This window comes from Streptopelia decaocto, assembly GCF_964273445.1.
Source record: "Streptopelia decaocto genome assembly, chromosome: 10".
NCBI lineage: Eukaryota > Metazoa > Chordata > Aves > Columbiformes > Columbidae > Streptopelia > Streptopelia decaocto.
Genome location: NC_138665.1, coordinates 13,700,011 through 13,724,136, shown reverse-complemented (window position 1 = coordinate 13,724,136; position 24,126 = coordinate 13,700,011). Strand labels below are relative to the sequence as shown.

At 38.7% G+C, this 24,126-nt stretch overlaps 1 protein-coding gene across 4 annotated transcripts in view; it reads left to right on the top strand.

The window, feature by feature from the left end:
* Window positions 1-24,126, top strand: part of KLHL13 (kelch like family member 13) — an 81,080-nt gene that overhangs the window by 11,996 nt on the left and 44,958 nt on the right. For 3 of the 4 annotated variants that reach the window (XM_082062003.1, XM_082062002.1, XM_082062004.1), the window contains one exon: window positions 5,115-5,173. In XM_082062003.1, the coding sequence (XP_081918129.1) occupies window positions 5,154-5,173 (20 nt within the window). In that variant the 5' untranslated portion in view covers window positions 5,115-5,153. Of the gene's footprint in view, window positions 1-5,114; window positions 5,174-8,251; window positions 8,270-24,126 lie in introns of those variants that run through there. The other variant, XM_082062005.1, reaches the window with a different exon arrangement.

Sequence of the window (24,126 nt, the reverse complement as noted above, 5' to 3'; positions counted from 1 at the left end):
TCTTTTGACTTGTTTTTTGGGCCCAAGAGAACTGGACTGTTGTTGTGCTCGTGGTCAAGGTTCTCATGTTTGGGAGATGGTGATTCCACTGCTCTTCCAGTGCTGTATTCTGTGCAATATGACAGAGAATTTTCCTGCATCCTGTGGTGCCATTTGAAACTGCAGGTGTTAAAGAACTTATCAAAGAACTGTTTTCTCTTGCTGTATGACAAATACTATGCCAATGAGAAGCTTTTTTTAATACATAAAATATTACTGAAGACTTCTAAGCTTGTGTGAACATGCTGAATCTTGGTTTATTTTGTGTCAATAGTCAAATAGAATTTTTATTGGACATATTTAAAAAAAACATTAAGAAAGGACATTATGTAACTGCAGTTAAAGCGCACAGTAGCAGTGTTTCTGGCAGGTGAAGCCTCATCGCTAAATAAAATTACTGAATTTCCGTTAGGATAAGATCTGTTCTGGTACCTAGAGCTGTATTTCAACAGTCTATTTGCTTCTTTTATAACACTGAGGTTTTCAAAATGCAATACCTTCGCTGACTGAAGTAAATTGGTGGCTTCAGTTGTATCTTCAGTCTTAGATATGGGGCTTATTTTGTGTATTAACTTGATTTTTATTGCGAATGTTTGAATACTTATATGCTTCTAGTTTGTATGTGGAAAAAGTAATGATTCTACTTGTTAATTATTGATTATCAGGTGATATTTGATATATGTTAATGCTGCTCTCAGGTAATGCAACTCTGATGCCTGTTGTAAAAAATGGGAGCCTATGCAAACAACCGGAAAGTGTCCAAAGTTAGTGCTGGAAGTGCCTATGTCAGTCTATTTTACATCCTACTTTTAAGATAAAAATGCCTTTTTAGGCATATACTTCTCTGAATTTAGAGAGAGCTTGCCTTATTACTTCTTATTTAGAGATTAAAGCAGTTCTTTAGGAGTGCAGTTCCATGTCGGATTTAATCAGCTGCTGCTAAAAGGGACAATGCTGCTTTCTGCTGCCCCGTGCAGGGTTGACCCCTGGATGCCGGGGACGTGTGGCTGTCACCAGGTGAGTGGGATGGTTGTGCTGGGCACAGCGTGGGCCGTGCCGGGCACTCCCTGCCCTCGGCAGCCTCCAGAATTGTCTGGCTGGTCGGTTTGTTTGGTTCAGGACAACGTAGGCGAGTGGTAGTTGGGTCAGACTAAGTGCAACACGAACTGTGTCCTTTGTTATGTTCCCAGGCTGGAATTGAGCCTCTTGCTCCATGTGGGTTTAGTCCACAGTCTGTTTTTCAGCAGTTTGGTTTTGTTACGGTTTTAATTTTCGTTGGCTACTGTGCTAGAGAAAGGGCTGCGTTGACGTTGTAGATCAGGCTAAATCACAGCATTTGTGATTTCTGAGCGTCACTGGAAACCAGCCCACCTTCTGTAGAAATGACGTGTTTGCTGAGGTCTGTCCTCTGACCTGACGAGTCTATTTTTCATTTTCACTGTATGCTTTTGTCTTTGCCACGGGGGATGTGTGGGCTTGTTCACTTCATGGCTTCCTAGACTGTGCCCCACACACTTCATTGTCCACTCTTTGACATGTCTTGTGTTGCTAATTTGCTGTTGTTTCTGAAGAGCTGACTGTAACTGATACATGTCACCTACATAAGCCACATGCATCATCTGTCAACTCTAAAAAAAATGGAACATTGTGATAGAAAATGAAATATAGGCATAAAAATGAAAGAGTTTCACAGGGTGTCTGCTCTGTGAGTTGTGTGTACTGGCATATGACCAACACATGTAGTATTTTTATTTATTTCATGGAGTTAGAATTAGAAGTAGCTAACCTTCTCTGTGAAATGGTAATCGATTTTACATGGGGCTTTTACATTTACATGTCCCTTTTAAATTGTCTTCCTAAATTCATGCTGAAGGTTGTTAAAACAACTGTAATCGGCCATAGAGGAAATGAATCGTTATTCATAAATATATGTACTTGCTTTTGCATATCTGAAAGTATGTCAGCAAAATATAACAGCAGCAACAGGAGAAAACACCACAAAGCAAGAGATCTGAGAAATTCATTCCCCGGCTCCTGGTGGGGAGACACAAGTTAGTGCTGGTGATCAGATTTGTCCTTTCTGTGGACGTAGCGAGCAGCTGTAAAGCTGTAAGCGGAGGGGTGTTTTTCTCATATTTGTGTGTTGGGCATGTAGAGTCAACAGTGAGGGTGGAAAAGCTGATAGCAGCTCTGTTGTTGAAAGCTGATGAGAACTTTTGTGAATATGAAAAATTGTATTTTTAACATGGAATTTGAGCTTTGTGAATTTCTGTGGTAATGAGGCTTGGTAAATATTCTTCATGTACTTTCTGAAGTTTGAACTTTATTGGAAGAAAATCCATTGATTTCCAGTTTTGAAACTTGTGTGCATCAGTTTGTACATGCTGCACTATTATTTTTTGTAATCTTTAGTTTTCTCCGACGTACAAGAAAATAATACCTGTAACATTTCTTATGGCTTTCTGCTGCGAACCAGCCATGGAGCTCAAAAGAGGTCATTTCTTTTGTTCCCTCAGTGGTATTTTTTAAAAAATGCCCCAAATTTAAGAAGAATTCAGCTTTCACCTTTCAAAAGTTTAATTGGCTCAGCTTTTTCACAAGCAGAGTGATGTGAGCAGGTAACATATAAACTGTGCCGCTAAAACATCACAAAGAAACCTTCAGGTGAGGGGAGGAGATGGACAGATAGAAGGGATTCAATTTTTGAAATCACTCTGATAAATGGCCTTTTACTTGAAACTGGGCAACACGATTAAAGTTGCTAGAGGTAGTACTGACTGTGTGTAAGTAGTTTGGCCAGTCTAATGTGTTAAACAGTCTCTGGAAGAAGGTGAAACTGTGTTTTCAGGAATCCAGGTCTAGTTTTGCCATACACAGCACAAATTTATTGCGTACTACTAGCACTCTTATTTCTCGAAAAACATTAACAATCTTTCAACTAAATTGGCTTGGAGTGACCATTTTAGAGAGTTATGTAAAATGGAAGGATTAAAAAAAAAAACCCTTTTATTTGTAGTTAATAATGGAAAAGTCAGGTTTTCTTCCCTGTCTTCAAGCAAGCTGGAGTGAACAGTATAGTTGATACCTACAGATAATCAACCCTGTTAAAAACCACATCAAAGGAACATGGTTTTGACCTCATCGGGCTGGTGTATGGGAAGATGCTAAACTAGATACATAAAGCCATCTGCAGTGTATACTTGCCCAAGATGAGGCCAACTTCATTTATTCCTTAGAATTAATTTAATCCCAACCGTAGAGTTTTGCAAAGTTGAGGGCCACCTGTCTTGTGATCCCTTTGTACTGTTTTGCACTGGGTTTGCCTCATCAGAGGAGCCCGTGCAGAGCCTACAGGATGGTAAAATAAGGAGTGAGACTGCAGTGTCCATCCTAATGATTAATGCATTAACCACGCTGCATGTCACATAGGGCTTGACAACTATTTCTGAGCAGGATGGCAGGCAAGTAGCTCAGCTGTACGTGGTACTACTTGAACGTGTTAGTTTTATGATGGAGGACAGATAAAAGCTATCCTATTTACTCAGCAGACTTCTTGAATGGAGGAAAACCTGGAGTTTATTTGAAATGAGAATATCCCGGTGCAGCAGCACCAGGAGTTAAGAACCTTATTCTCCCAGCTGCTCCAGCATCCGTGGGAGGGAGCGGGCAAGGGAGATGCTGTTAAACAATTCTGTTTGATGCCGTCTCTGTTACGGCTCGTTTAAAGTATTGCAAAGCACACACTGAATTTATTATTCATGCTTACAAATACTGCGTGCAATTTCTTGATACCAAATGTCTAAATCTTTTTTAAACAGGTAACATTTTAGACAGGCTCCTAAATTAGCATTGCTTGTGACCTGCTCTCTGAAGTCAGAATTTAATTTCTAGTGGTACAGATCAGTTGGAGAGGAGACGATGATTTGCAGAAGTTTCTGGTTTTTGTTAGATATAAACTGACTTGTTAGTTCAAATCTATTGTATAGATTTACTGTTTTGTGGCCATATCTAAAAAAATGCTAAAAATACTAACTAATACTAATATCTTAATTACTAATACTAATATCTAAATATACTTACTTTCATATGTTAAAAGTACTAATTAAAACCCAGGAATTTCTGCTTTGGGCTGTGAATAAATAGTAATTGCTTTAAAGAAATACCTAATTCATGTGACTACTAATTTTCTGTCATTGACTTATTTTTACCAAGATAAAATATATATATAAGACCAAAAATCAGAAGTGTGGCTTTTTTTGGGGGGGGGGGGTGGGTAGAATAGAATCATAGAATCATTTTGGTTGGAAGAGACCCTCAGGATCATCGAGTCCAACCATTTTGCATATGTATTGCATGGTTTATATTCTGCATATATTGCATAGTTTATATTTTGCAATGCTTGTTGCTAAATTATGTCAGCAAACATAAATGTTACAACGTTTTCATGGTCCCTTCAAATGAAAGTTCCCAAACTTGGATATAGTCTGTAGTCTTTCATTTAGGTTAATGGCTGTAAGATATCATACTCTTGAGACATTTAAAAACAAGAACAAGGAGTTTTTAATCAACTGTATTAGATCTTAAAAATGGAACTCATTAAAATTTTGGCCTCTTCTGTACAAATTAATGTGATTACGTCTTGCATGTAAATAATTCGAGCTGTTCCTCTCTCAAAATAAAAGGTGTCTTTCATGAGTCACAGCTTCCATTTTAGTGAATTGTTCATGGGACAGGCAGACTCAGGAACAACTGGGTTAAATCAAGAGATTATTTGAAAAATCTAGGGCATGTGCTTTCTGTGTTCACTTGATTAGTTTTCATAATTCATCCTTGTTTCCACAGCAGAGAGCAGTGTAATAAATGCAGACAAGAAGCAGTTTTCTTTCTTTTGTGCTCCTTTATCTCTGTAATTTTACTGGAGAAAGTTAGTGAAAAGGGGAAAAACTCATATTGTGTGTGAATGTTTAGAATGAATCTTGCTTTGTTTTGTGCAAATCCATGGGAACTGAGAGGCAGATGCTATTTCAGGATGTCTGTCTGTGACTCTGCTTCACGTCTTTTTTGTTTGACTACAGGTGCATGAAGAACAGAGGAGATATTTCCGCTTATCAGAGATGATGTGGAGAGACACTTTGTGAGTAACTGACATGTGGTTTCTAAAAAGCCCAAAATGCTAATGTGGGAATTCATTTTTATTTTTCCTAATTTAGCAGAACTGTGCCATTTGCCTGACAGTTTCATTTGGTTCTGGAAAGCTGTGAATGTAGAGCCCTTCATGGAAACCATAGACAAAGCTGGTGGTTGAAATAAAGAGCTGGAAGACAGAGCAATAGAATATGTGTGTTTTTGTAAATGATCAACCATAATTCTTTTCTGTAGTGATCAGTTTACGGGTGCTACCTGTTCTACATGACAGGTTATTAACACTTTGTTGTTCTTGTCTAATTTTGATTGGAATTCTGATCTATTTGCCATCAAGATGGGAATAGTAGCAGTCAATGGAAGCTTTCCTGAAAGTTTTCCATTCCTGTCTGCTGGAACACAACAACATCCTGGGAGCATGCAGCTAAACTGTGCTCCCAAAATATTACAGGAAAGGAAGAACCTCTATGGCAAAATATAACTGTACCTAAATAAGTACTTTTGTGGAAACAAGGTCATTTTTTATGACCACAATTAGGTGATGCAGTGTCTTATTTGTCAGATGGATTCCATAAATATGTTGTTTTTAGGGCTGTAGACTCATCAGCCAGCTCTTTCCTTTGGGGCAATTAGTCCCAGGCTTTCCTTCTTTTGCCAAATTTCCAGTAAGGGTTGAGAATTAAAGTAGCATGTTATTTTAGGATTGTCCATGACAGTCTTTTTTTGTATAATACAAGTATATGGTACAAGTAATGTGGTATTGAGTGCTTGCTTTTAAACCATTACCTTTGATACTCTGGAGCTACTGCTTTGTTCTAAAGATAATTATCTAAGAGAATGGTGCTTTTGTGGAGAACTTCAGTGCTTTTCTTGGCACTGAAGAGCTCAGCTTAGAAGAACTGCTGTTACCTCAGGCACCTTGTTTTCTAACTTTTTTTGCATTTGTAGTATTAATGCTATACCATGAAAATGTTGGTATTTTCTTAAACTGAAAAATATCCTTTTGTTATAATAGACTAGTAATTCCTTAAACTCCTAGGTAGGAGCCAGTTTGGATTCTTATATGGGATTTTCTGCTTTTCTTGCTTAGATCTAAGGAAAAGGTTTTTAAATGGTTTTTAGGCTTCCCTTATCCTGGGGCCCATTGCGTATTTTCATAGATATGGTTTTGTGATTTGTAGTTTAGTGACTGCTTTAAAAAAAGTCATTAATGCTTAATTTCCTCATTCTGGGATGAGGTTTGGCATCTGCAAATAGCAGCTGGTAGTCTGTCTTGCTTTCTGTTGAGAGAAAAATCTGATTCAAGATAATATTGGCTTGTAGTCATCTTTCCCTTGGCTCCTTCCAGGCTTTGCTTGCCAGTTCAGGAAGGCTGCGGGAGGATTTCTTTACAACAGTGTCCTGGCCCAGTGCTGGATTCTTTATGAAGCAGCAGGAGAAATCCTTGTGCTGCTCCAGCTGATTTACCCAGGAGATGGTGGTGATTTGATTGAGTCTGTGACTTTGAGATCACTCTCTTGTGATCGAAGTCCATGAAGGCTTTGTCACAGTTGGCTGAGTAGCAGTGATAATATGGAATATTATTTAATAATATATCTTTAAAGAATAATAATTCATATTTAGAATAACGATATTACATTCTGTGATGCCTGTGACACTGTTCTGCGTTAAAATTTTGCTGTAGCTTTCTAGCAGGGATCAGGGTGAATGAGGGAAGTAGAAGTTGTGTCTGTACAGTCCAGTCTGTACAGGCTCATGTAAGTTTGTGCTTCAAACAGGTACAGTGTGTTAGACAAGTACAGCTGTATTTACTTCCCAGCTAGGTATCACTCTACAGAACCTAGAAAAAATTGCAGTTGAGAAATAACTTATTTTTTAATTTTTAAAATATATATATTTTTTTAATGAGGTCTTCATTATTATCAGCTTAATAAAATTGGAACTTGATTGTGGTTTGTTTTTTGGGCTTTGTGTGTGTGTTTTTTTTTTTTTTACCAGAAATATAATTTAGGTATAAATGTTCCAAGTATCAGTCTACACTCCTTAAAATATTTTCGTAGTGATGCCACAGTTACTGATGATACCTACGTTTTTCTTTGAGCGTATTTAGAGATGTCGACCATATTTTCGCGTGGTAACTTTCAGAAAAGGCTCAGTGAGAAAACAGACGACAGTTATTTTTTTGGGGCTAGCATTTAATTCATACAGATGGCTGCTGTTAAGGACCTTTTAGCTGCATAGCAGTCAGCTTTTCACGGGCTTCAGCATATGGCTGGGTCAGGTTGTGCTCTGATACTTAAGAGAGCGGATAAGGCTTACAGCCAGTGACACCCACCGTGAGCAGCGTTTCTGGATTTGCCTACATTAAGACTCCTCTGTGTCAGCATTAGTAGCTGCAATAACAGGTAATGTCTGTCCGTGTAGTTTCATTAATTCTTACGGGATTGTTGCAAGGGTGAATATGGGTAAGATGTAATGGGAGTTGAATAGAGTTTAGTGCTTGTTGCAGGGTGGAGGTGCAGGAACTGGTTTCTTTGCTCAGTTCTACATGATCATAACCTTGGCTTTAACCTCTGTGCTGTAATTCCTCTTTCTGTGAGTAGTATTTATACAGTTATATAAAATTTGTGGGATGTAGAATGGAAATTGCTATTTACCTGTACCCTTTGTTTTTATTGCAGTTATTACTGTGCACTTAGGAATGCGCAGGATTTCTAGTTAAAAGTGGGAAAATGTTTCCCCTTTAAATGTTCAAGCAATCTGTAACGGGCTTAAAATATGTACTACGGCTTAGTCCGTTAAGTTAAAAAGTAGCTTTGCTCATAGAGTGAGAATGTGCAATAAAAGAATTCACATTTAGTAATATTGATTCATAAACTTCATAACTCATAAACTTCATAAACATAAATATTGACTCATAAACTTCAAAAATATTAATTCCTAAGTATACTGCATAATACTTAAAATGGTAGAAATAAACTATTTCAACCAAACCGGAGATGCACACCCCTTCCCTATGCTGCTTTTCTTTTTTCCTGACAGGCTGAATGAGGGTGCCTTGTTCTACTTGACATCTGCCCATGTCTGAGTAAGTCTAATTTGTACAATAGTAACAGGTACTTGAGCTGTGCCCTTGGTAATCAGTAGATTAGGGGTGTATGTGACACGCTGGACACTGAAGGGACATGCTGTATCTAAGCTATTCAGTTTCCTCGTGAATGGACTAATATGTTCCGCTGCCCTTCCCTGATCTTAGTAACCACATAAAGCTTTATGCTCTTAAAATAACTGACAGTCAGCAGCTGGTTTCTTACCAGGATTTTTTTCACTGCTAGTGAGGAGAAAGTGGGATCCAAATGTCATGAGTCCTTTTATCTTCCTGGAGATAATACATGTTTTTCTTTTACTTGTATTTGCTGGGTTGCTTCTGTGTATTTTTTTTTTCCACATGCATTGCTTATCTAATCAAACTTTTGTCAGTGGAGTCTGTTTCACCAGTGTGGATTTATTAAGTAGAGGTGGTGATGAATGAGCTTTAATATGCTGAAGTTTTAGCCGTAGGTGACTTACGCTGGAGAAAGGCTTTATGAAGGATAGAAAATGCAGATGAAATGCAGGTTGTTTACAGAATGATGAAAATATGCTAAATCTATAAGGGCTCAAATGTTTTAAGAACACTTCTACATCAAATTCATCAGGTGTTTTTGGGCTGGCTAATAAGCTTCGTAATATTTTGATTCATCTTGCCATAAATGTGTGAGAGTTGGGTTCATTGTGCAAACCCAGGCATGAAAGAGTTCATCAGCTGACATACAATTCAAAATAATATTTTGTTTAAAATGGTGTTTTGATACACTTCAACATTGCAAAAATCCTGCTTGGAATCTCTTTGGAAAACTAAAAGCTGACATTGCTGATGGTAAAGTAAGGGAACTGAAGAAGGGAAGGGGCAAGGGAGAACCCTTCTGCCACCTGTAAGGTGTTGCAGGTGTATGGGACTTGCCAGCCTGGTTCTTCACAGCTTACCATCCAAAACCTGAAATAACAGCCTGAAGTAGTGGATGTGGCAAGAGTTGTCTGTTCCACTGGGGTCTGGAGAGAAGTGTCTGTGGGGTCTACTGGTTGTGAAGTACTGGTGGGGAAGAGCTGTCTGTCTCTGCTCTTGATGAGGCCATCAGCTACAAAGCCACAGCAGATAGACTAGTTAGTCTAGACACAAGGGTGTAGGATGGAGGCAATGTCATCTTCGTGGTCAATGATGTGGAAAGAGCAGCTGAATTGCTTCAGATAAACCATAGCAATAATGTACAAAGACAGCAGGGACCTCTGACAATGACTTGTGGCTCACACAAACTCATGGACTGGAGTGAGGATAAGTGTGCTCTGAAGTCCAGCTTGTCTGTCACTTAAGGAGTGTATAAGCAGACAGGTTTGTTTTTTAAACTTCAGCTACATAAATGTTTATATAAAATGTAACTCTGTGTTTGCCTTGAAATTTAACAACGACCCTGGTATTGTCAGACCCGTCACTCCTGGAGTTCAAATTAGGAAGCCTGTAACTGCCAAAACATGCGTTGACATGCGAGCCAAGATCCGTTAGGGCACAGATGCTAGTGTACTTAGGCAATGAAATAATCCTGTTTTAGCTCAGGAACACAGAGGCATGATTACGCTCCTGCAAATTCTCTGCAGAGGTGGAAATTGCTGAATGGTTTTGAGATTATAGGTTTGATTGCATTAAGACTGTATAAAGGTTTTTCTTCCCTGTGTAATAGCTCTGTAGGTTTATTTTGCTATCTGTACAATGTCTTATTAAAGGTGGTTGTAGCTGTGCAGTAAAACAGTTTCTGATTTGGTACAGGAGTTCTTCTGAATGATTTTTGGACATGTTTTAGGATAATGAGGGCAAAGAAGTATATTGGAGTTTTTACTCTGCATGTCGGTAATGTTGCTTTTCCCAGCTTGCATCCTGCATATTAGAGAGTATTTTTTACAAGCCCGATGTTTACATTGCTTTATTAGTGCTCTTTTATGTGCTGTACAAGCCAGCTTTGCAGTGGAATGGTTTGCATAAAACAAGAATTACTTGCACTGATTTTAAATACGGTTTAGTATTATGGAGTTCAGTGTAGTGGATCCTGCTCTATTAAACAGTCTCACTTTCTTTTTAGTATATGAGGCTTACCTGAAATTACACTGCTTGTGAATGACATTTCAGGAAGTCTGAGCTGATCCAGCATATACCTACTGCTGATTTTTAACGAACTCCTGTATGCAATATGAAGTGTGTTGTTTTTTTAGTAACAGAAGCCTCCTTAAATTGTAGACTTTGGGCAGTTTCACACAGCTTTTAACAATAATCTCTTGCTTTTGCTTCAGGGAGCTAAAACCCAATGGCTTTGATAACAGTATGTTGATTTATTATTATTACTTTTTTTAAACATAGTAAGGAACAGTGTTGTAGTGTCTTTGCCATTAGAGAGAAATGGGGAGTGTTATTTTTTTAAATGTCTGATGACCTCTAACACTTGCTCCTAGGCAGCCCTCATTCAACAGATGTTGCCTCTGGGCGTTTGCAGCTGGATTAGAATAGCCTGTGATGGAAAGGCCTGAGTCTCTGCTGTTATTGTGCTATCAGAATGCTTGGCAATCAGCTTGCACTTCTTGTCATCTTTAATTCTAGGGGCTTTTGAGCAGAGAAGATTGGCTTTTTGTACTGGGTTTGCAAGAGGCAAAGTGCTGCTGTTAAAATTGCTGCTTACTTGCACTGGTAATGCTTCTTTGTGCTGCATCAGCCTTGAGCTCCTGGTTCTTCCTGCACAGGTTTGCACATAGTCTGCCTTACTGAAGGTAGTCTTGTGTTTTAAATTAAAAAAGAGAAATTGAAAAATTGAAGAAACTTACGACCTTTCTTATGAAGCAGTTTTCTCATTTTTACTTTGTGGAGATGAACGACTGACTGTGACAAGTTTCGATCTTTCATTCTTTTGAGTTTAATGATGCTATGCTTTTACTTAGTTTTGCGTGTATGTGAAAATGCTGCGAAAAGTACGGCTCAGCAGCTAGTTTGCTGAAATTTTTCTTAGGTGTTATATTTTTCGGATATTCACCTGAGAAGCGATGCTGGTATAAAAAGGTAAAACATCTTTCATCCAAAGTGCTTCTAACTCAGAGTGCAGAAGGGAGAGCGGGTGCAGATGGGGATCTGTAGAAAAATCAAACTGAGTGACTGGGAAGAAACAGTTGGGATGTATCAGCACTCTGACCAATGGCAAGTGCTGTGAGTCATTGCCAACTCGGTGTTGTTTTGAAGGAGAAATTATCACTGTGTTTTTTTGAGGCACAATTTTGAGTAAGGCGTCACATAAAGGAAAATGCAGAGGTGCTTGTTGGATGAATTGCCAAAGTTTGATTTAATTAAGGGGAACAAATGTTGAAAAAACAGCAGAGCTGAGCCCCGAAGGGCATGAGGAAGCAGCTTTTCATGCTGGAGGGGGTGAGGGAAGCAGAATTGGATGGATGCGCTGTAGCAAATTAATGTGGGTGAAGGGACAAGGCAGGAAAACGTTTCAGAAATTTCAAAGGTTTAAGAAACGCAGAGCTTGTCTGAAACCAGAATAATTTAGTTTAGTGAAAGATGGATTTTACCTGAGTAGATAATGAGGGAGAAAATGCTGCATCTTGAAGATGTTGGAGAGAAACTTCTGGAAAAAATATATTTGACAGTAACTCTATACAGGCAGCGTACACTTGGCTTTTTTCTTGTTTATCTGGATTGATCGGATGACCTAAATTGATAAATGTAATTTGTCAATGTAACTGCATTTGTTTAAGGCTCTTGCTGGTCTGAATGTTGAATTTCTTTAGAGAAACAGCACCGTTCATGTTTCCTATATCTTCTCTCTTGCCAAGGGAAAAGATCCTGCAAACAAAACGCTCTTTCTTTGCTCCCTCTGGCAAACAAATTACCAGTCAGGCAAAACTGCACATGCCTAATGATGTAGTACTGCAGGCAAGATGAAAAGCACAAATGTAGATCTGTCCAAAGACTCGAAGTAGTACATGGGTAGGAAAGAAGACATGAAATGATTATTTTGATATCAATATTGTCACATTTGCCCAAGGCTTTATAATATTAAAATATCTGCAGACCTAGTTCAGCTTTTGAATTTTATTTTCATTCTTGATGCTTTGCTGGCCAAGGACAAACTAGGGAAGTTAGTAATTTGTTTTATTGCTACAGAATATTTGCATTGCCTGGAATGCTTCGTGGTGACAAAAGTCATTTAGCGTTGATTTTAATTGGAAAATAATTGAGTTTGTAACACATTTTCAAGGAAGACTTTTAAGGAAGAAAAAAGGAAAAAATAAGTGCATCCTTGTGAAACGAGGACTTCCATCTTCTCTATGACTATATTGTAGATATTTGAAATTTGTGATTACATCCCTCTGAACCTTTTCTTCTCCAAATTCAATAAAGATGAGTAATTAAATAAGATAATCGCTTTTTCTCATTTTCTCATTTCTCATTACTGTTAGGCCTAAGTCTTCCATCATATCTGTTCGGTCTTTTAACAGTTGAGGAGCAGTGAAATTGTGGTGCAGCAAAGCTTTGGTCGTTGCATTGAAACAGGATACTATGATTATATTTCCTCTTAGATGTTCTCATTGTGCTCATAAAGTACACATGAATAACAAGACAAGTTAATTAGAAACTGGAATCCTAGATTAGATCTTGTTTTTGCAAGCCGAAAGACTGATAGAAGATTATGGTAGTCAAGGGAGTAGCAGAGATACAGGCGACATAGCTGAGCAGTAGAGAGTGAACTCATGCAGCAAGAGTTTATGTGCACTAGGTCTGTGGAAGATTAGGACAAAAGCTTTTCATTGAGATTGGCCCTTTTTATATTGCCCCCTTTTTTGTCCTTTTTTACCTTCAGACTTTTCGGTTGATGAGGTTTATTCTTGAGTTGGTTTTCTTTCTGCTGCTGCTGGTAGTCTTGACATATCTGTGGAAACCATGGAAGGCAGTATGGGGAGGGACCGCATGCACATACTGTTGTGCTTGAATACATTTCAGAATGCGGCTTGTCTGCTTTGTGGCTTTCTGTGATTTATTTTTTCTTCAAACAAAGGCTAATTTTCTTATCAGAAACGATGGATTCCACAGATGTTTGGCAGCTGCATCTTTATTTCCTCTACCATATCAAGCACACTCCAGTGTGGCTGCTCTTACCTAAAATGACAAATTACGTTTTATCTCCTTTGGTCAACAGGGGAGTTTCTAACCTGGGTGGGATGGATGAGTCTGTGCTCGGAGGGAGGTGTCAGGGATGTGCCAAGTGCCGGGATCCCTGCAGAGATGTCAGCCGGTTGGTTTTTGGGTTGGCAGCCTTGAAGCCTTTTTGCCCCATCTGGAAAACTGAGGAATTCTCGAAGAGCTAATTAGCAAATGAATTTAAGAAACAAAAGGACCTAGTTAGCGAGTTGTAAGATCATTTGTTCCTCACATAACAAACTGTGTGTTTTTTCAAATAAAGCAGAAAAATAATCCCCAGCATTGGTCTTAACAGTTGCCAAATCCCAGATTTCTGTGGATTTTTCTGATTTAGTTGGTGCAGCTGCCATTGCATCTACATTTAGGTATTCAAAGACCAATTTTGGAACAACTATGCAATAACAGTTATTTATCAGATATTTCAGAGCATGCCCAAAAAGATTCCTGATTTGGCTGGAATGGGATTTTTTTCTTAAAATATACTAAAATTAACCATTCTGTTGGTCTTGATTATACGTTACTTGCTATTTAATCTTATTGTGCTTACTCTTGTTTTTAGAAAGAAACCTCACGCGTTTAGTGTAAGAGTTGAGATACTTAAATTATCCTGGAAGAAATTCCAGCAACCTTTCATTGGCTTCCTTTCTGGAAATAAAAGTTCTTAATAAAGGAACAATTATGTTGTAAGTAATTGAACCTGGAAGCTATAAAATTATTTATCTTTTTATCTTATGATCTACTTTGCACACCTGTAATGGTGGTTTTGTCTGTTCTGATTAATGTATGTTAACTGGTTTCATTCTTTGAAGAAAACTAGAAGAATCAATGTGTGCAGTATCTTTCTGTAGAAAATCTTCTCAGATGTTTGCTATTATCTGTATTAGTTTTTGTGCTTTTTTGTAGTTGAATTAGGAACTTCATGCCTAAATGAAAAAGACAACATAAGCGTAGGTGTCTTAAGTTTATAGCGAAATAGCTGCTAGCACAAAAGTTTCTGCCACCCCTTTGTGAAGGAGTTTCATCATGCCAAGAATGTTAGTTTTGATTTGATTTTTTGATTTTGTGAGCATGTGACAGGGATCTATTGGGTGCTGTCTATTCTGTACTTCTGTATGAAATACAGCAGCATGAATATGAGTATTTCAGTTGGTAAATAGTGTTAGTAGGGTTTGTTTTCCCCTGTAGATGGTTGAAAATATTGCTGCATCAAATGGCATCATTCATGAGTAGCAATTTTCTGTTGGTGCCATTTAACATGACCTTTTAAGGTCCCTTCCAACCCAAGCTATTCTATAATTCTAAGATTTCCACATTCTTCATTTTGATTGTTAATGACATTTAAACCTTTCATTTAACTGGACTAATATAAAGACCTGTTCTGAGCATTCTTCTTATGAATAAATGCTTGATTATTTCTGTTCCAAAGATGACATTAACATTAAGGAACCTCGTATTTTAACAAGTTTAGATTAAAGACATCTATTAGAGCTGTTTTTGTAGTTTCATTGATTGATCCTGTGTCCTTTGGTTTCGGTCTAAACAGATAATTCCTGCCACGACAGTTTAAATTATTGAAGTTATGTTTTGGCAGTAGCTAAATCATTCTTGAAGAATGATCAAACTCATCAGTATGCTGCTCTCTGCTTCCGGGGGGATTTTTCACTCGATGTTTGATCTCGGATTAGAAGCAACAGATTTTTTTTTTTTCAAAACAGGCACACAAATGCCTTTTGTCTGCTGGATGCATTTATGGTCACTTGAGCGTATTCAGGCTCAAGTTTCACTCTGCAGACTTATGTATGAGTGAAATTCCTGTGCCGTGCTGTCTCCCTGTGAATGCGCACGGCCTTGGAGCAGCGCTGGGCTCAGTCACGTTTCTGCTTGGCATGACGAATAGCTGCTTAATGAATCATGCTGGGAAACTTGAAGAAAGAAATTGTAAAAGCTTTCCTTAGAGCAGAGTTATTATGTATGTGTTCTCTCCGTCTTCAAAAGCTTCCAGTCTCCAGTCATCCCAAACAGTATCTCTTTTCTCCATCCTATTTCCCTCTGGTTATTCTGTTGTACTTGATTTTATTTAGCAGCCCTGCTTCTCTCTGTCCCTAGCAGTGATGTTTACCAGTGTTTTCTCTCTTTCTCATTAGGTCCATGAATTTACATCACAGAATCACAGAATGTTAGGGATTTGAAGGGACCTCGAAAGATCATCAGGTCCAATCCCCCTGGCGGAGCAGGAACACCCAGATGAGATTGCACAGGAAGGTCTTGAATGTCTCCAGAGCAGGAGACTCCACAACCTCCCTGGGCAGCCTGTTCCAGTGTCTGTCACCCTCACTGAGAAGAAGTTTCTCCTCAAATTTAAGTGGAACCTTTTGTGTTCCAGTTTGTACCCATTACCCCTTGTCCTATCATTGATTGTCACCAAGAAGAGCCTGGCCCCATCCTCGTGACACTCACCCTTTATATATCTGTAAGCATTAATGAGGTCACCCCTCAGTCTCCTCTTCTCCAAGCTAAAGAGCCCCAGCTCCCTCAGCCTTTCCTCACACGGGAGATGCTCCACTCCCTTCAGCATCTTTGTTGCCCTGTGCTGGACTCTCTCCAGCAGTTCCCTGTCCTTCTGGAAATGAGGGGCCCAGAACTGGACACGATATTCCAGATGTGGTCTCACCAGGGCATCCTGAGTTCTTAGGCATGTGCTCTTGAATATTCCAGAAGTAGTATGTTTTCATTTGAAATGTGAATGTTGGCATTTTCATTTGAAGCCTTTTGAATATATTCATGTAGGAGCTGAAGTCAGAAAGTAAAGAACTGGAACAAATTCAGTGGATTCTTTCTGAGGATATGACAAGTTTCTTACCTTATTTATTTGAGATTTATGTTGGCCACATCTGGTCTCAGTATGGCGTGTATGATGGTGTTTGTGCTTGTTTAGGAGGAAATGATTTTGTAACCTCAGTGGAAAAATTAACCGTTTCAATCAAAGTTTGTTTCCCTAGTAGATGCTTTTAGCTTTCCAAACTACTTTTTTTAACCAACCATTACAAATGACCTAACGTTTAATAATGTGAAAACTCACAGATTTAGTGTTGACTTATATTTAAATAATCTCTGGAGGTTTTTTTCATTATTTATAAGGTAAAAGTAATATTTTCTTTGTGATGATGGACTATTTGATGAAAAAGCTAAAGTTTCTTTTGTATGACTAGAAATTGATGTACAGCGGTGATGAATAAATTGGTAGCATTTAACTCTTAATTTTTTTTTCATTAAAGGAACGTTGGTTCAAACTAGTAACACCCTCTCGCATATTTAAGAGCTGGTTTTTGGTTTTGGTTCAGGTGCGTTTCTGGGTTAGTTGCAACTGAATTTCTCTGTATGGCTTCTGGATCCTACCATCGGTCCCAAAGCAGTTTCAGTATGATGTTTATCATACAGTGCCTTTGACTCATGAAGTGTGAAACTCTATGTGAGCAGGAAATAGGTGTGGATCTAAAATTTATTTTCTCTCTGCAGGAAGCCAGGCTACAGGTTTTAACGGGATGGCTAAGCTTGGAAACTAGATTAGCTGCTTGGAAAATGTGACTGAGTTTGTACTTGTTCAATACTTAATGAGCTGTTTGTGCTGAAAAGATACAACTCCAAAAAGTTCTCTGACTGGTGACGTGTTGTTTGTAGTGCAACATAATCTCACGTTGTAATTTTCCCTTTCATTTTCATATCTCCATCTTGTGTCACTTGGGGGGTGAATGTGTTGTAACTGTTCTCTTGACGGCAAGTGGTGGGTTTGGTGTTATGAGTCGTCATTTCTCTGCTCAGTTTGGGGTTTATTTGAATGCATCAAATTAAAAAGAGGAGCTTTATCCTAAGCAACTTTATTCTTATGGTAAGGTACTTTACAATCCTAAATCTAAAATAATCTACTCAAACAGCTGAACACTAAAGCAATTTATGAAGTTTTTGTATCTTCTTCAGAGGGATTATAGAAGCGTCTTGCAGGACCAGCGAAGGCTGTCGAGGGAAACAACTCAGTATTTCAGGGAGCACGTTCTTCTATAGCCTGGTGACTACCAGTCCCATAAACAGATGCATACTGAAATCTGAATTCCAGATATTAGTATGATTCCTGCAGGTAATAGTAAATTTAACAACTGAAGATAACAGTGCACTGTTAAATGTAGGAATGTGTCCATTATAGAAAGGTTTCAGCTATAACTACAATTCTGCCTCATTACGATATTGTACGTATATTTATGCCTGACCTCCCTATGACATTTCTGAAACCTTAGCATCTTGATAATCTCCTTCCATCTTCCCAAGCTGTGTTATCACATCTAGCTCCATCACGCTGGATTCCAGACATTTCCAGCATGCAAACTGCCGTGTTCCAAATTCCAGACTTCTAGTTTCATTCTTCTGCTCCATCTCACCTGTTAGAGGATGGTTGAATCAAAGCTGACAGCCAGGAAGGTGGAGGTGCATTAGCCAAGGATCTGGAAGGAAACTTAATTCGAAGTGAGTGTGTTAAATCTTCAGCCACCCTCAATTTCCTTCTGTTGTCCAAAAGAGCGTAGGGGTCACGTATCAACAAGTCAGCAAGTTCCTCCAGACCCCAGCTGGACAAGGACAGCAGAGACATATCTGCAGTTGCTTAAATGTGGATTGATGTGATGTGAGTCAGAGCAATGTGGGAGTAAAGCAGAACTCGAGAACTGAAGCAGAGGAGTTTGCAGGCTTTGTAAAGCTGTTCTCTCCTGGCTAGAGCAGCATCTTTGGCTCTTGTCAGGGCTCCTCTTTGCTCTCACAGTGAGGTTTTCTCCTCTCTTGTTCTGCCTCCCAGTAATTAGAGGACCAATGTGACTGTGTTAAGTTCTGTTTTCAGATAATTAAGGCTGGGCACATACAGTAAAATATATAGTGGTCTGCTTTGGATTTTGCTTAGGGCTTTGCCAGGACATCACTGGTCTGTCATTGCAAACCGGACATCCTGGTCCTTGCTGCTGTTTAGTGGGCTGTGACAAGCTGTCAGCTGATGAGGAGTGATTACGTGATGGATGTTGGCTTGATCTGAAGTTAGGCTGGCCGTGTCTCTGCTATGTGTGGTTCAGGAGTAATGAGGAGTGCTGCTTAGGAACAGGAACGGCCTTGTTCTCTGGACAGTTAACATGCTGGGTTATAAGACCATTTACAATGCAGAACTTGGGAGGAGAGGGAGGGGGAAGGAGGGTAAATGAACTGAATCACATTACTGGAATTTGTCGTTAAAAAGAATTTATTATGTGGGTTCAACAACAGAAAGCTCAGGCTCAGTAATTTTATTTACTTTTACTTTTGCCCTTTGGATTCTGTATGCTTTTGTCAGATTACAGTAATGAAGTCAAAGCTTAGTCACACCGTGCCTTGTGCATTGTTCTGGGGTGTTGATGAAAGATACTAATAAACAGGCTGCTAATTTGCAAGTACGTATTCAGTCATGTTGTATTAAGGCACTTGGTACGATGGCTGAGAAACCTGAACAACGTCTTATCTGTTTATTGAATGTAGTTATTTAACAACCCTGATGGTCTTCAAAGAAGTCTTTTATTTGTAATAAATCAGTACTCTGCGCTTAAGTTGGGTCGTGCTATTGTTCCCCTCCTCAAGCCCTGAAAACTTGTTTCAGGACCCAGCGAAATTTTGTCACATTTGAAAGAAATTTTCTTCCCAGAAGCTACTTCTAGTGCAGCAAGGTATTGGTAGTTTGCTTATGTTTCTACTGCAGTTAAAGAATCAAACAGAAGGAGGTGTGTTTATGCAGCTTGTTGCTTGATTCAGAATACAAGCCAGAACATAAGTTTGCAGAAATTTGATAAGAAGCACTAAGGAACTAACACTTTTCACATAACAGTGTTTACTATGTAAACTCCCGTGGTCCAGTAGTTGCTGTAGCTGTTGGTTTTCCTGCATATGGGTGTATTATTTACTGGCTAGTTTTTATTTCACTGTTTACAGGGACTCTTGTGGCAAATGTTCATCTTATCTCAAGCTACCAAGTGTGTTTTGCTTCAGGTTCAGTACTGACCCTATTGAATAAATATCTGACTATTGACCTGCCTTCCTCCCTTTCCAATCTAACTGCTGGGTCCTGTGCTTTTGGATTTGGAGCGCTGTATGGCTGGCTCAGCAGAGATTTCCCAGGTGCTCCTAGAGTTAATCTCGCTGCCTTTTCATGTTTCCAGTATATGCTACTCAAAGGCCTCAAAAGCTTCAGCTTTCAAGGATTTTAGTGTAATGAAAGTACTGAGTTCATTTGAGATTGCCTTTGAATCACTGGACACCAACACTGCTTTCAGGTTAAGGTTTGAAATTGAGAATTGGTGTTTCAGGTGAGTGAAGAAATGTTTTGCTAAACTGCAAAAATCTATTGAGTGGCAGTTGCAAACATCTGTAAATACAGGCAGGCGAGAACGGTTGAGGCAGGACTGATGTCAGTGCTTGATTTTTTCATTTTTAAAATTTTTTAAATTTGATTATTTTGACACTGCAGTATGTGGGTTGACAGCATTGCATTTTCCAGGCAATGCTTTGTGCAATATGCAGCAAGACTTTGTTCAGGTGGTCTCAGTCACATTATGCCTTGTTTGAGTTACTATAATGATTCTTCTGAAGTATTATTGTGCAACTTTGTTATATTAGGTATTTCTTGGGTTCTTGGAAAGTCAGGCAAATAAAGTGGTGTTGCAGCATGACTTGTGGTGTTCTTTGTGGTGGAAATAATGTTTTGTACTTGTCATGATGTGTGTATACCCTTCTGCATGTTATCATCTGCCTTGTGTGAGTAAAATGGTAATTACAGCATTTCCAGAAACCAAACTGCTGAACTTGAGAATGAGTAAAAAAACCTTAATTGTAAGAACATGTTAGAGCAAACCTTTGCTTAATGTAAGTTTTGCTTTGTTAGGAGATCCAGAAAATGGTCATACAATGGGACACATACTGCAAGGAACTGAATAGATATAGCTGAAAGAATATGCAAAGGCTTGTGGAAAGGTGTGATGAGCAAGAGGGGGGATGTTTATAGATGTCTTTGTATTTCAGCTGAGTCTTATGTTGGTTGTGCTACTTGTGCGTAAGTACCTGAGCATGGTCTTGGGTTTGTCTGACACACCAAACTTCTTAATTACATTTTAAATTCCTATAATTAAACTTGCATAGTTCAAATTTACAATGGAAAATTATAGTCAGAAATATCTGTGTGTCAAATATTGTCTCATGTTGGAGAATCGCTAGATGTTTGCCTTGTGAGGAACAGTGGAGCATCAGAGTTGACACACTTGGTGCCCAGTTATCCACATAATTTATTAAGGTTGTTTCATACCTAATTCAATGCTTGATTGCTTTCTTCACTGAAGATGCACTGCTTTTTATTTTTGAGAAACTGTTGGTGGAATCTTGACATCTATAAAAGGTTTTATATTAAAAACTTAGGTTGGAAATGATCAAAAATTTATTGAAGTCATAGCTTAAATTCATCCATCCTTGTGTGCTTAGCAGTACAGATTATACTGCATAGATCCAGGTATAATACAGAAGGAAGGATGTTTGTAGTTGTTCTTACATATGCATGCATTTGCATTTGTCTTGCTTTAATATTAATGATGCTTTGGTGGTGGGAGATAAGGGGGAGAAGTTTGATCTCTGGCCTTGTCTGTGACTCTGCTTGAGCCGCCTCCATGCCATCCTGTACAAACCACTTTGAAAAAGTTACTTTTCACAGTTGCTTCTGTGAATCTGTGTCGTAAGAAGAAGCGGTTACTGAAAAGCTGATGATGTAATAGCTGAAGCATGTTATGTGAAGATGTTTCCTCTGTTTTTTTTTCCACCAGACATCTGCTAGTTTCATTTGAATTTTTTTTGTTGTGCTGGAGAGTTGGTGAATAATGATTCCCTGTACACCTTTACCATGCTTTTTGTGATACTATAGACTCTTAATGTATTTCTTCTTGCCTATCTGTCTTCCATACTGTTAAGTCAAATCTACAAATTATGCCTTGCACAGAAGCACCCCCACCGCCCCATTTAAAATGGGAATTTAGGCAAATGAGTATTTGTCTTGTAGAGCAGTTCTGATGAAAACCAGAAGGTGGCATAACTGATTTTCCTAAAAGTGTTTTGAATGCAAGAAATATACAGGATGCTACTAAGCTTATTTCAAAGCTCTTGGTCAAATTTTCATCTAAGGAAAGCTGGATCAGTTTAACCCTTAATATCGAAGGGAGATATTTAAAGGTGTAGTTATTCTACTCTTTTTCAAAATGTGAAAACTCTGGTGGGATTCATGGTGGCTTTTATAGCTGAAGTTTTTGAAGTCGGAAGTGGCTTAACTGAAGTGCAGGATGGAAAGGAGGGCTGTCCATCCTGCGTGCAGTGGAATTCTTCCTTGAGCTGTTTGTTCATGGGAAACCAAGATTCTGTCACATTGTTTAGATATTTTGCTTTATCGGTTTGCAAAATGAGGGCAATTCCTGTCTGTTTTAAGCTCTTCAGGTTAGCTGGTGCTATGCAAGAATAAATTATTAGCATGGTAACTCATAAATTGTAGATTTATGCTGTAGAAACTCTAATCCCATGCAGATTTATAGGGGTAGCGATGTTAAGAGTTAAAAGCAGTTAACTGGAAAGACTGTGCAAAAAAGACCAATAAGCGCTTAAATGAAAATCTAGTATGAGCATAATATGTATTTCATTCTGGCAAACTGAAAACTTGTGCAGTGTTGCCACACATTTGATGACAAGTTGATGTAATAAGGCATTAGGTGCCATCTCACGTGTTGCTTTCCGTCTTAACGAAGTGTGTGTCTGGTGCAGTCGTCCCCAGTATGGTGTGGACAAAAAGTAATGAAATATACCTTAGAATTAGGTATTATTTCCATTCACAGATCCAGGGGGGCTCATTCATAGAGCGTATGTATTGGGCACAATTGGCAGGGTTTTGTTAGTGGGGTGTTGGTGCAGGCCTGTCCTGTGTGGGATGGGGCTGTGACTGCCCTGTGCCAGGCACACCGGCCTTCATTTTGCATTAAAACTATATTTTTTTTGAGTAGATAATTACCGTAGGACAAAACCAAAAGTTTAGAAGTATTGAGATGCATGGATTTATTATTTTTCTTTCCTTCAGCTCCCTCTGGCAGGCAAACACCTGAATTACAACTGCTCTATTGTAAACTGTCAGAGAAAGGCTTGTACCAGCTCACAGTTATCACAGTTGTTTGATGGTGTCTATGTATTCAGCAAAAAGAGACTTTCTGCTGTAGAAGAGTAGATGACCGCAGCTGCAGAAGGTGCTGAAATACAAATATTTTTTGTTTTAGCTGACTTTTGTGCGGTCCTTTTGTGTGGCAAAGCTGTGCAGTGCCATTTCACCCCAAGGGCCTCTATACCATGCTCGTCTTTCCTGAGACTGTTGTGATTCACTAGAGCAGCACAGATGAGAGTGATGTGGCTGTTTTGCATAGAAGTCTGGTGTTACTTGCAGAATTTTTAGACCATTTTATTTTGCTGACTTAACCCCCTGAGGGAGGGTGGGGGGCAGTGGTGCAGCTCTGCTTTGGTGGCTTCACCTGGGCTGAGCCCTTTGACTGAGCAGTCCCCTCCTCACAGCTTTGTTGATGATTATGATGATGATTATGATTATTCAGTTCTGTTTTTTCTAAGGGACAGTTTCCTGGGATGAAGTGGTGTGATCACAGGTACAACACTACAAACACGTAGAAAACTGCCCAGAGTGTGCGGTGGTGCTGGTGAAATGACCCAGTTGTGGGACCCGTAGAAGCTGCCACATGGACATTTCTGAAAGCCCTAAACTTCAGTTTTCATTAAGAGTCAGATGTTTGAAGTTTTATGAAATAAATGTTTGTAATGAGGACACTTTATTAAATATTTCATAGTTTTAAAAAATCCAAATAAGATTAGCGTTCTTCTATGGGGCTTTCTAAAACAGCTTGTGCTTAGGCTTCTCATGCTATGTACAGTTACTTTATGCAAAGCAGCATGTCCTGATTTGATCCTAAATTATCCGCATAGTCACATTGTCACTAAATAGGGATGCTGTAACTGCAAAGTTGTTCCAGTCTGCTAAGTGAATATCTTAAAGCTGTCACTTTAAATCTGGTTTTGGAAATGAATTCATAGATTGTATGTTTGCACACTATAATAAGCTTGAGTGAAACAAATAACTTGCATTTTTGAAATTTTGTCTAGGAAATTGACATTTTTCCTTGAATTTATGTTCTCATAGTTGCTGGAGAAGAAAGCAGTTTGTAAGTTTCTGTCTATAATTTAATTTTTATGCAGGAATTTTGACATTTGACGAATTAGAAATAGAATGTAGTGGTATATTTAGGAGAAATTGAACTGTTTTATATAAAGCGTCATTATCTCCTGGAAAAAATCTAAATGTAAGCAAGGTCTGAGTTTGAAAGTCTCTTTTTTTTTGTTTTTTAATGTTAATAACCACAAAGATTGTGCTAATTTTGTGGCATGAACATAATTGTTGATTGTACACCCTCCTTATACTCCCATTTAGCTGAAATTTAAAGGGGTGCCTTTTGGGTCCTTTGTGAAGGAGTCTTTGGCCTACTCCCACCTTTATTGAACAGGAGGAGCTGATTCCTGATTGCCTCAGGCTG